The sequence below is a fragment of the Maniola hyperantus genome, chromosome 1 (genome assembly GCF_902806685.2).
Source record: "Maniola hyperantus chromosome 1, iAphHyp1.2, whole genome shotgun sequence".
NCBI classification, from domain to species: domain Eukaryota; kingdom Metazoa; phylum Arthropoda; class Insecta; order Lepidoptera; family Nymphalidae; genus Maniola; species Maniola hyperantus.
The window spans coordinates 11,640,679-11,652,893 of record NC_048536.1 but is presented as its reverse complement, the minus strand read 5'-3'; the positions used below and the strand labels follow the sequence as shown (position 1 = coordinate 11,652,893).

Below are 12,215 nucleotides of genomic sequence, written 5' to 3'. Positions count from 1 at the left end.
AACAATTCTCATTAAGCTGACGAAACGTTTTTCATTTTAATTTTCTTATTGACAACAAAATCTTCGATTGAATAAAGAAAGCATTCTATCTTGGCCTGACAAGTTGTAGGTCAAATAATTAACTAATGAAAATCGTGCCCCTCAGTTTTACTTCATAAATATTATCCTCATGGCCCGTTACCACGACCTGTCGATAAATTAATGGAAGGGCCGACGTCACCTGAAATTTTATGTTTCCTTTCTTTCTTCGCACTCCTCGCTTATATTTTATTACCAGCGACCTTTTCGCAAGGTGGAACGATAGCTGTCATTTAAGCAATTTCCTTAAAACCTAATCATTGTATCCATATTATTGTTCTTCGGGATATAGAATGGAACGTAAAATCTCAGCAACTTCTAGTAGGTACACTACAATACCATTAGCCCTGGCATTTCTGATAGATATTTAACGGTTTTGTGTGGTTGTAAGCATAAAATATATTTCTTAGCGAAAGAAGTCTTCGGGTTTACGGCAGTACCTACTGCTGCTGTATTCGTATATACTTAAATTAACTTTTTCTTGCAATTTTGCTTTTAGTTTATCTTGAGACAAAATCAGTGCCCTTATTATATGTAAATGTATAGTTTACTTCAAGGGGTATGGAGTCAGATATTGATGCGAATCTCTTGCCGTGGCTATTTTAACCCGGGGTTCGTTTGGTGCCACATAACGGACACCTGTGCAATATGTAGGACGCTAGTTGGAAAAAGTCCCTACACTTTTCGAACCGTAATCTCAGCGGCACACTCGCATCGTAGTAATATTCGCCTAATAAATACTTCCCATTCCGAACATTCACTATGTACCTATTGAAAGTTCGAAAATTGTTATTGGAAATACGGACCTAAATATTTTATGCGTCATGTTATTGCAGGTACCGCATGTTTTGGTACTAAATCTGGTAGTTAACACGCTGTTTTTTTAATACAACCGAATCCTTACCATCTATCACATACATTATTTTATGCAAGTAGCACATGACCCGTTTTTTCAATAAATATTCATTCATGAGGTGCTTGTCCGCCGACAAGGAAGCGACTAGCTGTCGACTATTTTCTCGCTCAAGAAATGTAATATTATTCCGTGTCAATAAAAGATGATCAATGACTGCGCACACTGTCTGCTAGAACCACCCTCTCGCCACTTGTTTGTCGCAGCGACAAGAGCTATCATTAAAAAAAAGTAGAGTAATCGCCCGTCAAACTCGCACACTCGCTCATAGTCCAGTGATACAACTATCCGAACTACGCATTCGCTTCTCGTTGCTCGCCAACTCGCTTGTCGATTTTAGCTCAACTCCTCGCTAATCTTCGATGGTCCTACAAGTGCCAAAGTGTTAATACGATCGTATAAGTGTTTTTATTTTTTATTTCAAAGAGTTCGTAACAGTTAATTAAAGAACTCAAATCAGCAGCATTGTAGATTCTACAAACCCATATAACTTTTAAAAGCTAATCTCCCCGCCAGAAGTTTAGTAGGCGTAAAGTTGGATTCTTCATCAATCTAACCCATAAACTCTCAGAAGCGAAAAGAGAATTATAAAGTTTTATATTACATGATATCGGGTATTGAAGTTGTAAGAATTAAGATTGACTGAATAGGTATTACGAGGATCTAATTCAAAAAGGTTAGGTGCTTTTAAATACGTTAGAATACATTAGTTTTATGAAGTTGTCCTTTTAGATTTGATTAACATCTTCGATCGGCAAAGGGTAGGCATTTGTTTTGCGAATTGAACTTTGTTTATGTCCCCCCTGCACGCAGGTAGAGCTGTGATTACGCCAATCACCTCTCATTGTTCCAGTGAGAGAGCCGCTGAATTACAGCGACACACTAAAACCCGGGCCGATAAATTAACTCCACCGCACTTAAAACAATACACATTTATTTCGGCAATTTTAGGTTTAAATGTAGTTGGTATCTTTATAAATCTAATCCATCTGGACTTTTACATACAAATAATTGGACTGACAAGCTATATGTAACGCTTAAGCGTTCTACCTAAGCGTTCAATAGAGAGCCTAAATTATACGCATTACAACCGCTAACACTATTATTAACATAACCAGACCTAGGATTGATTATATAATATTAGCATATTATTAATTTCAAAGGTACGTCGATAACTTCATAGTATTGCAGTATTTATGTAACTACAACCTAAATTTAATAAATTAAGTGTTATATCATCATGATCAACCCATTGCCGGCCCACTACTGAGCACAGGTCTCCTTTTGGAATGAGAAGGGTGTAGGCTATAGTCCGCCGCGTTGGCCAAGTGCGGATTGGTAGTCAAAGTCAAATTTATTCAAACTTGGTACCATTGTACACTTTTTGATTTTCAATTGTTGACCTTCTAAGATAATCATGCAATGGTGATAATAATTTTTGTAAAATTAAAACTAAAACAACGAACGGGTTCCAAACGCGCCCAAGTCTGAGAAGGGCCCACAAACTCAGTTTTCAGGTAGACTTTACATACTCTCTACTCTCCGGCATGGAGGTTTCCTCACGATGGTTTTCGTCACCGTTAAAGCAAGTGATTATTTAATTTCTTAAAACGCATATTTAACTTTGAAAGTTAGAGGTGCATGTCCGAAGGTGGCGGACGTCTTAACCTGTATGTTATCACGGCTGTTTACAGTGTTATTATTATACGTTCTTCCAAAAGTGAATTTGGTCAGGAAATTAAATTCTAGATGATAAAGATTTGAAAGAAGTCGCAAATGTGATGTGAACCACAGAGACGGGCGCAGTGCGGGCGTACACGGCGCTAAATCTCGCTGAGTACATTACCGTTTTCCAATATCTAAAGCAAAGCGCTCGCTGCGGCCCCGCTCCTAGAATAACAAAGAACTGCGTGGTTGAGATATTGGAGCACTAATGGACTGCGGTATTTATGAAACGACCTACTTTATCAAACAGTTCTTCTATCTTTATTTGTTAGTAAGAACCTCGGGATGACGATAAATAATACCAACTCTATCTCGGATCTAGTGTGAGCGTAAACTAAGAGGCTAATCCTCCCATTCGAGCTTAATTGTAACAAATAGCTTATTTGAGCAATCCGCGCCTCTGCTAACTCTTCTACATTGATTAGGAAAAATAATTTTGCTATCTCTTTAAGGTTATCTGGAATGATTTCATCAATTTATAATTCCATCTTGTGTCTATTAATAAAATCATATTAAACTCTTTAATATTAATGATAGATATACCAAATAGAAAGATTGTGCAACAAAGAAATCACATTTAAAAGTACCCACTGTCATTTGTATATAAAAATGTAATTAAATAAATAAAGTAAACCTTCAAAAATAAACATTAAGAATAATTAAGAAACTACATAAATTAAAACTAAACATAAGCTACTAGTAAGTTAATAGGTACAATATGTATTTTAAGACGTACGAGCGCTAAAAAAATTACTACTTCAGCATAATGCTGCAGTGTTTGACTGCCGCGGCACTGATTTTCAGGCCAAAACCTTTAGAGAAGGAAAATTTTCTGTGAAGCAATAGGCTACTTGACAATTTTTTTAAGTTGGTCTTAAATGGTTAATATTTGTCCTATTATATCAAAAAAATTAACACTATATTTTTTTGCGCCCTAAAAACCGTAAAACTTTAATTTAAAAAAATATTTTTCTTAGACAGGTGAAAACACTGTCGGCCATGTTTGGCCGATAGATTATCTGTGCTCTGACGTCATGCATTTGTAAACAACAGCATAACCACAGAGTACATTATATATACTGAGCATAACCTACCAAAGTTTAATAAACATGACTTCTATACTAGTTTACATGAAAAATATAGTAATTATCGTTATTGTATCATCCAAGAATGTAAAAAACGCATCGATAAAGACCACAGGAAAGTTGTGGATTAGAGTGCCCAGTGAAATAAATATACGTAACACGCAAAGACTTGCTTAAAGGGATCCTATATGACTAACGACTTCAACCCAAATTTATTTTTGCAAAGATCACTTTGTTGTAAGTCTTACTTAATAACTTATTCAATTTATAAAGAGAAAACGATATTTTTTTACGTTTACTATGAGTTTTTAGAAATATATAAAACTAGCTTATGCTCGTGACTTCGCCCGCGTGGACTTCATAAATTTCAAACCTCCATTTAACCCACTCAGGGGTGGAATTTCAAAAAATCCTTTCCTAGTGGATACCTTCTCTTTACCTACAAAGAACACACTCACCAAATTTCATGTATCTAGGACCAGCTGTTTAGATGTTTAGGCTGTGCGTTGATATATAAGTTAGTCAGGACTCTAAATTTTATATATATGGATACTACGTTAGTCCCCGCGTGACATAGGAATGACATTTCTTTGTTTACATATTTAATGACGTCACATCATGGCTGACAGCGTTTTCTGCGTTTCAAATAAAAATAAAAATTGTATTTTTTTAAATTGGATTTATATATCCATCCTGCGTTTTTAATAATTGTTATTGATATATTTCGTTGTTTTAAGCAAAATACTATAATAAATAATCATTTATTGGACGAAATTAGATATGAGTCAAGTAGCCTATTAAATGTAGCAGTGTTTATTTAATTTGTTCGAAATACGCTATACATGTGATGCTAAGTGCGGGGGTTTAATTCCGCACAATCAATCAAGGCGGCTGATGAGGGTGCACTCACCCGGCTAGTGTGGAGCCCGCACTACTTAACTCGTTGAGCCAATCGATAATTGCTATCGATATGGATTGGCAAATTAATTCACTTACTTAATAACTTGCACGCTGAATCCCAACGTCCGGGAAATATTTTATCTTGCACCGGATTTCCATAAATTTAAAATTACCCCTCACCATTCCTATTTGGCAAACTTCCACGATGACAAAATGGATTTATTTTTGTTCCGCCAAATTATAGACTTTCATTAATGCAACAATCAATGTATCTCCAGTTTTTTATATCAATTTTCACAGTAATGCAGATGAAAGCTCTAAAATCTCACTTTTATTTTATTACAAGTTAGCCCTTGACTGCAGTCTCACCTAGTGGTAAGTGACGAGGCAGATTGAGATGACAGTGGGTAAGTTGGTATGGCAGATTAATTAAACCTTATCGATCATTGTATTCGTTTTACGTTTGTTTTGTTGTATACATTTTATTACCATCTACATAATATATACATCAGTAGCCTTGTTATAAATGCGAAAGTGTGTTTGTTTGTTGGTTTGTCCTTTAATCACGTCGCAACGCTGCAACGGATTGTCGTGATTTTTGCATGGGTATAAATAAAGACCTGGAGAGTGACATAGGCTACTTTTTATCCCGGAAAATCAAAGAGTTCCCATCGGATTTAAACAACCTAGTTCCGCGCGAATGAAGTCGCGGACATCAGCTAGTTCTATATAAATAAATAAAAGTACGAACTGACTAACTGACATATCAACGAACAACTCAAACCGCTGGGTCTTGAAACTTGAGGTTTTGTATACCTATGTGTTCTTTATAGCGTAGAACCCTACTAAGAAAGAATTTTCAGAAATATCTCCCAAGCAAAGCTTGACCGGATAGCTAGTCGATCTTTAAATATGGCGTACAATAATGAGTATCCTAAATATTTTATGTGTTAATGTCTATACGTGGGTAGGCTTCAAAAGAATTGAGGATTCGATTGGGGTCCGATCGCTCCGGGTCATATGGGGAGGCGCTCGTGTGTAATGTTTCGTGTTCAAATGAGAGTTACATGTAAATGTATGATATTTCGCACGACGCAGGGTGGATTGTGGCGGGTAGCCTGTAGCTTGTAGCCTCCATCATAAGTCAGCGCATACTGCAATGGTGCGGTGCTCCGTGACGCCGGGCTATATGGCCCGTGAATAATCCTTCCCCCCATAATACTAGATGTAATGGTTTGGAATTAAACAATTAGTTGTTTTCTTTCTGCCTCGTCAATAATTGACCTCCGACTCAATGATCGATTTTTTCCTTTTTTCTATGTTGACCAGCAATCAACCTGTACTGTGGTAAAGCGATAGCTTTTATATCCTCTTCTGTTGTACATGTAACTGAACTGTATATGTAGGATTGTGTGTATAGGTATATACGAGTTAGTATGAGTACATACTATTATAGTGTGTATTTCCAAACGGATATAAGCGAATACTATTTGTTTTATGTCTTTCCTCCCCTATGTTTTTCTGAAGATATGGATGTGTTAAGGACCGCGGCTTAGGACCATACATCTCAAACTTAAGCCTAAAATTAAGATAACCTGGTGAAAGACGGTCACTCAAGATATTAAATAAGGTACACAATAACATGGCACGTAAATCACGTCTTGAGTCGATAATTGTTTTTTTTTAATGAAAATATTACAATAAAAGTTAAAGCTAGCCTTATCTAATTACTATACAAATCATGCCCGCGTGGAATGGTGCCAAGAACTGGCTGCATTTCCGCGCGATAATTGATTGAAGGAGATAAACCAATTGCACACATTTAACAACCGGTCAAGTTTATTCAGATAGTCCTCGATCCGGTCCGAGTAACAAGTGTCATCATGGTCAATAATAAGTAGAAGCATCAAGTTAAGCAAGTGCAACTTTGCTTTAATTGGCAGAAAGTTTTTTAAGTGCATCATGGAATGTAGCGTGCCGAAGAATTTGCGCGATACTTCGTTGACCTGGTTGCAAAAGCTATAGGAATTGTCAATATTACTATGGCTTAGATTGCTTTTGTACAGGTAGATTATGAAAACTTAATTTATGTTAAGTGTTGATTTTATAAGCTCTGACTTTAGAAAGGTTTTATAAATAAACCATGATAAAATATGTTTTGAAATTAAAGACTTTCAGAGGGTACATTAAACGGCATATAACGTTTTTTAGGGTTCCGTAACTCTAAAGGAAAAAAGGAACCTTTATAGGACCACTTTGTTGTCTGTCTGTCTGTCTGTCTGATGAAATTTAGTAGGTATGTAGGTCTTATAGCACAAGTAGAGGAATAAATCCGAAAATTGTGAATTTGTGTTACATCACAAAAAAAATGTGTTCATGAACAAATAATTAGTATTTTCAATTTTAAAAGTTATATAACTACATCAAGTGGGGTATTATGTGAAGGGGCATATTACCGATATTACATATATTACCTGCATATTCTAATATGTAGTTATTTATGCAACTGTTGTATAATAAGGGGTAGTAAAACATGAATGTGGGTTAATACACTGTTGACTGACTGTTGACCGACGGACTGACTGACTGACTGACGGACTGACTAACTGAATAACCAAACTGACTGACTGAATGGCCTAACTAACTGACGGATACCCTAACGAATGTGGCTGTCTGTAAACCCTTTGCGCAGAAGGGATAAAAAAAGGAGTGTTATAATGAAATTCAGTACAACATTATATCACCCGTTTGGATGATTATAATGGTTATTAGAACATTGGGTGTTTTAATGTTGGCAATAAGCTAACTGTTTCAGAATCTTTTATAGAGGATTTAATGCATGGGTGTAGATAAAACAGATTTTATTTATTTTTATCTATCTATATATATATAAAATTCAAAGTCCTGACTGACTGACTGACATAGATATCAACGCACAGCCTAAACCGCTGGTCCTAAAGACATGAAATTTGGAGGGTATATTCTTTGTGAAGAGTAAGTATCCACTAAGAAAGGATTTTTCGAAATTCCACCCCTATGTAGGTTAAATGGGGGATGGAAGTTTGTATGAAAGTCGGTCATTTTTCAAGTTATTTACATGAAAATTAGTATTTGGGTTTTCGGTCACAAATGAAGAAATACGTGTTTCAGAATTTTTGGAAAATTCGCCCATAAGGGTGGTAAAATAGGGGATGTAAGTTTGTATGGGAAAGTTTTAATTATTCATATTATAATTGACTTAAAATTTGGAAAGTAGGTTTTTTCTTGAGGTTAGGTGTCAGCTCAGAAACGACTATGAGAAAATTCCCCCCCTAAAGGAGTGAAATGGGGGTTGGAGGGTTATATGTGTTATTCGGTGCTGTTCAGAGTGCGTGTCCTGATGTTATAATGTTTGTTTCTGGAAAAAAATGCCATTTGTTTCCTGTAGGCCACGCGGGCGAAGCCGCGGGCAGTAGCTAGTTCATAATAGTTTTTGATTTATCGTGCAAAAATTTCGAAAAAATACACGAGGACGGAAAACTCGGTGCGCGAGTCTGACTCGCACTTGGCTTGTTTTTTATAATTTTATTTTCATGAATATTGTGCTTAGTTTGTTGAGTCTCGATTAAAGAAATACGCATAGATTTGCTTCGTTGTCTGTGTGTCTGTCAAGACCCGTCAAGGTTGACCTAGAAATGAAATTTGGCAGGAAGCTATGTCTAGCATAAGTCAAGGGGAAAATCCGAAACTGTGAATTTGTTACATCACAAAAAATTAAAAAGTGTTATTTGTTGTACGCTGGTACAGAACCTTTCGTGTGCGAGTCCGACTCGCACTTGACCGGTTTTTTCAATAAGGTCAAAATTATTGGTGTCTGTTATAAGTTTCTTAATCTGTTTGTCTCGATGTTTTGTCTGTTAGAATTTGCGATACACGACCACGACGCGCGACGGCAACACGCGACATTACTGCCGCGTAATTGTAAGTCGCGTCCCGGTCGCCCACCTCAAATGTTCTTCATATATTTCTATACAAAATAATTCACATAAAATGTTGCATATAGCGCGTCGCGGTCGCGTAGCATAATAAATACCTACTACCTTTACGATGATTTATGACTAGTTTTTGCTAAACACTAATTCTTTTTATTTAGCTTATGTAACAGCTAGGCAAATATTCTAACTAGGTATTTAGTCATAAACTATAATCTGTTCGATGTCATATAATACAGTGCGTATGTACTTATGGACTAAGAGCCAGCGCGTGCCAGATCTTCGTCATTTTATAAAAGCTGAAAGTACGTAAGACAGTAGTAAGCTGCGTATTGTGCCCACCAAAAGGAGGAACGATCAGCGACTATGAAGTTTAGATCATGGTGGCTTCGGTAATAAAGGTGTAAAAAATCTTACGTCAAAGTATAAAGTCAATTTTTTATATATTTTTCAGAATAGTATTAGAAATTACGTCACGCATTGCCAGACACATACTATCGTGGCAAACCCCTGCAAGACACCTTCAAACTTCAAGGGCGTCTGGCAGGGAGTGGCTACGACACTAGTGTCTCGCAATGCCTGACGTGATTTCTTATACTATTCCAAAGAAAATATAATACAATTGACTTTATAAAAATATTCATAAAAATAAAAATTGAGAAAAACTTTCAGCTTTTATAAAATAACGAAGGTCTGGCACACGCTAGTTCTCTCTCTATTACTCTTTGTCCGTTACTCACATTTTGGGTTAAATATTGTATAACGGTTTAGTATTTGAGTGTCTAATAAGTTTACAAAATTAAGTTTCATAAATATTAAACTAGCTAGGTCTAGGTATAATTCGCCTTTGAACATTAAATTACCTTCGTTCGAAAAGTTCGTTACATATATAAATTTTATAACATCGTAAAGGTGGTGATTGAGAGTCGAAACGTTATGGCTTTAATTTAAAATTTCTAGACGAGTATGCTATATGCCGCCCGGGTGTTATAATATTCGTAAGGTGAGTGCTACACGTACGTGTCGTCGCTCGGGGTGGGGCTGCAGCTCATGTGCACCTGCGCATATTGCCATGTAAATCAAATTTCTTATTTCTTCGCAACACTTATTTTTGCCTAGGATGTTAGCTCAGAGCTGTCGCATCTTTTATATCGCTTGCCATCGTTTAAAACGGTTTATGTTAATGTAAACCATCATTCAACAACTTAAGCAGCGCTAAATAAGTTTTATTATATTAGCGTATTTCCAGGTACTATGCTTTCTTAGATGTTTTATTAGTACTACCAATATTTTAATGGTTACGCAGCTTAACGACCTGTTCAAAAGAAAAAAATCAAATGTAAATAACTTTCCTAAATTGAGCGGATATTTTAGTAATGTGCTTATACTATGGCAATATTTTAGTGAAAATAGCAAAAGTCGAAGCATTACGAAAAATTAAGTTTATAAATTTTATAAAATTAAACTGCACATTTAAAATCTATGTTGCCTGTTTTGACTAAAGCATTTGGCAACGAAAGGTACAGGAAACTTTGGCGCAAGTCCGCATTTGGCTCATATTGAACCTGTAATCTAAGTCAAAGTCAAAGTCAAAGTCAAATGATTTATTCAAAATAGGTAATAAATTACTCGTATTGATAGTCTGGTATGGTGTTACATTTGTAAGATATAGTGGTGATAATTATTACGCAAACTTAAAACTAAAGCTACGAGGGTTCCAAACGCGCCCAGGTCTGAGAAGAGCCCACAACAAACTCAGCCGGGTATTCTTTTTATTATCACCACTTTACAAAATTATTGAAACTTATTAGAGCTATCACAAAGTCGTTAGATAATTTTATACGAGTACCTACATACTCGTACACATTCTGAAGGCCAATGCTCTAGAAATTAACGTGATGTACTGTACTCCTACCTATATGGGAAATACCACATAGTTAGTCGGTACTTCTAATGTGATTTTTTAATTTTCTGAAGTTACAGCATACCGTCGTTGCTATTTCAGTAATGAATCAATTTTTGGGTAGAAATATCGCTGCTTCTTTTTAAATTACTTGCCCATGTTATGTGCATTATATAGGTCGGTATTGGTGACCTGATTAGTTGGTACAAGAGTATTCCATGCTATTAAATAATTAGCAGCGGTGTGTAAAGCGCATAACTGCAGTGATGGCATGAATTACATTTGTAATAGTCATTTATATGCTGATAGGATTCGAATTAAATGCCACTCTGAGTAAGCGAAATTGGTCTGACACTGCGGTGTAGACATCTATTGCAATTTTCATGGCAAGGGAAATGTATATTTCGATACTTTCATACCATAGGTAATGAAGTTAATAAGAATATAATCAAAATTAAAAGTGTAAATTCGTTAATCAGAACAGACAAATAGGTTTTGTGCACGAACCTAAAATGTATTTAAGATGCCAAAAAAAAGAGAGTAGGTGGTGAAAATACTATAACAAATAGGGGGTAATATACGAAAAACGCAAACACAATTTTCATTTTAAATGATACTGGAGTAGGAAAATCACTCATCTTACGGTATCTTGCAAATTAATTGTAGAATGACAGAGCACAACGCCCGCTCTCTTAATGCACGCTCACAAAGCGAAACGGCTTGGGCGGCACCGTAGTGGCACGTAGCGGTTGTGATTATCATAATGACGGGGTGGCCGCGCTTTTTGCGCCGTTCCTTCTACTACGGAACTCGACACAATTTTGGATTTTGCAGTTTCTGTGCAGCGAGAAACGCATCACAGCTGAGCTCTTCGCTCGTCTTACGAGGCTCGCCTTAACTGCTCTGAGACGCTTATAAATTATGCAAGTCTCCATAATCCACGCCCTAAATGCCGTCTCCGCCGCCTCAATTATTCATTCGGGTGGTTTGATGTTTTAGAAAATTGTCCCGATACTGAAGATGGGTGACGCTGTATAATTCAGAGCTGTAATGTGCTCTACGCAGCTGGCACCAGAGCCTGTGGTTTCGTAAGCTCCTCATCATGCTATCGCGTACGCCATACGTAATAGTGACCTACATTAATGCTCCTACGAGTAGGTAACTTAGGACGAAGAGGCAATATTATAATATTTTCTAAAAGATTCATTGTGATAACAGCAAAATAAAACAAAAAAATTACATATTAGCAGTAAATATGTAATTAAATTGGTGCAAATAAAACATAGTTTCTGATACTTATACTCGTATATCTCTACAGGATTCCGAAGGAGATACACCACTGCACGACGCAATTTCGAAGAAACGCGACGACATATTGACTTTGCTGTTGGACCATGGAGCTGACATGACGCTCACAAACAACAATGGATTCAATGCTCTGCACCACGCCGCACTCCGAGGCAATCCAAGGTAAATTTTCAAGAATTTATTCAAAATATTGCACGGAGTAATATAAAATATTTTCCTTGGAATATTTCTTGGTTATAGTTGTCTCAAAGGAAATGTATTTTTTCCTTGTCATTCTAACTTTATGCCTAAGGTACTTACTGTGCTTTATGACTCGTAAAAATAAGTTACCC

The 12,215-nt window shown here is 36.3% G+C and overlaps 2 protein-coding genes across 2 annotated transcripts in view; both read left to right on the top strand.

Annotated features, from left to right (window-relative positions):
- Schip1 (Schwannomin interacting protein 1) overlaps positions 1 to 12,215 on the top strand; it is a 374,012-nt gene that overhangs the window by 201,125 nt on the left and 160,672 nt on the right. The gene's annotated exons all lie outside the window — the stretch shown is intronic.
- The window catches only part of mib1 (mind bomb 1), a 227,345-nt gene that overhangs the window by 54,458 nt on the left and 160,672 nt on the right, over positions 1 to 12,215 (top strand). The window contains exon 11 of the mRNA XM_034970369.2: positions 11,894 to 12,045. Coding sequence (XP_034826260.1) covers positions 11,894 to 12,045 — 152 coding nt within the window. The remainder of the gene's footprint in view (positions 1 to 11,893; positions 12,046 to 12,215) is intronic.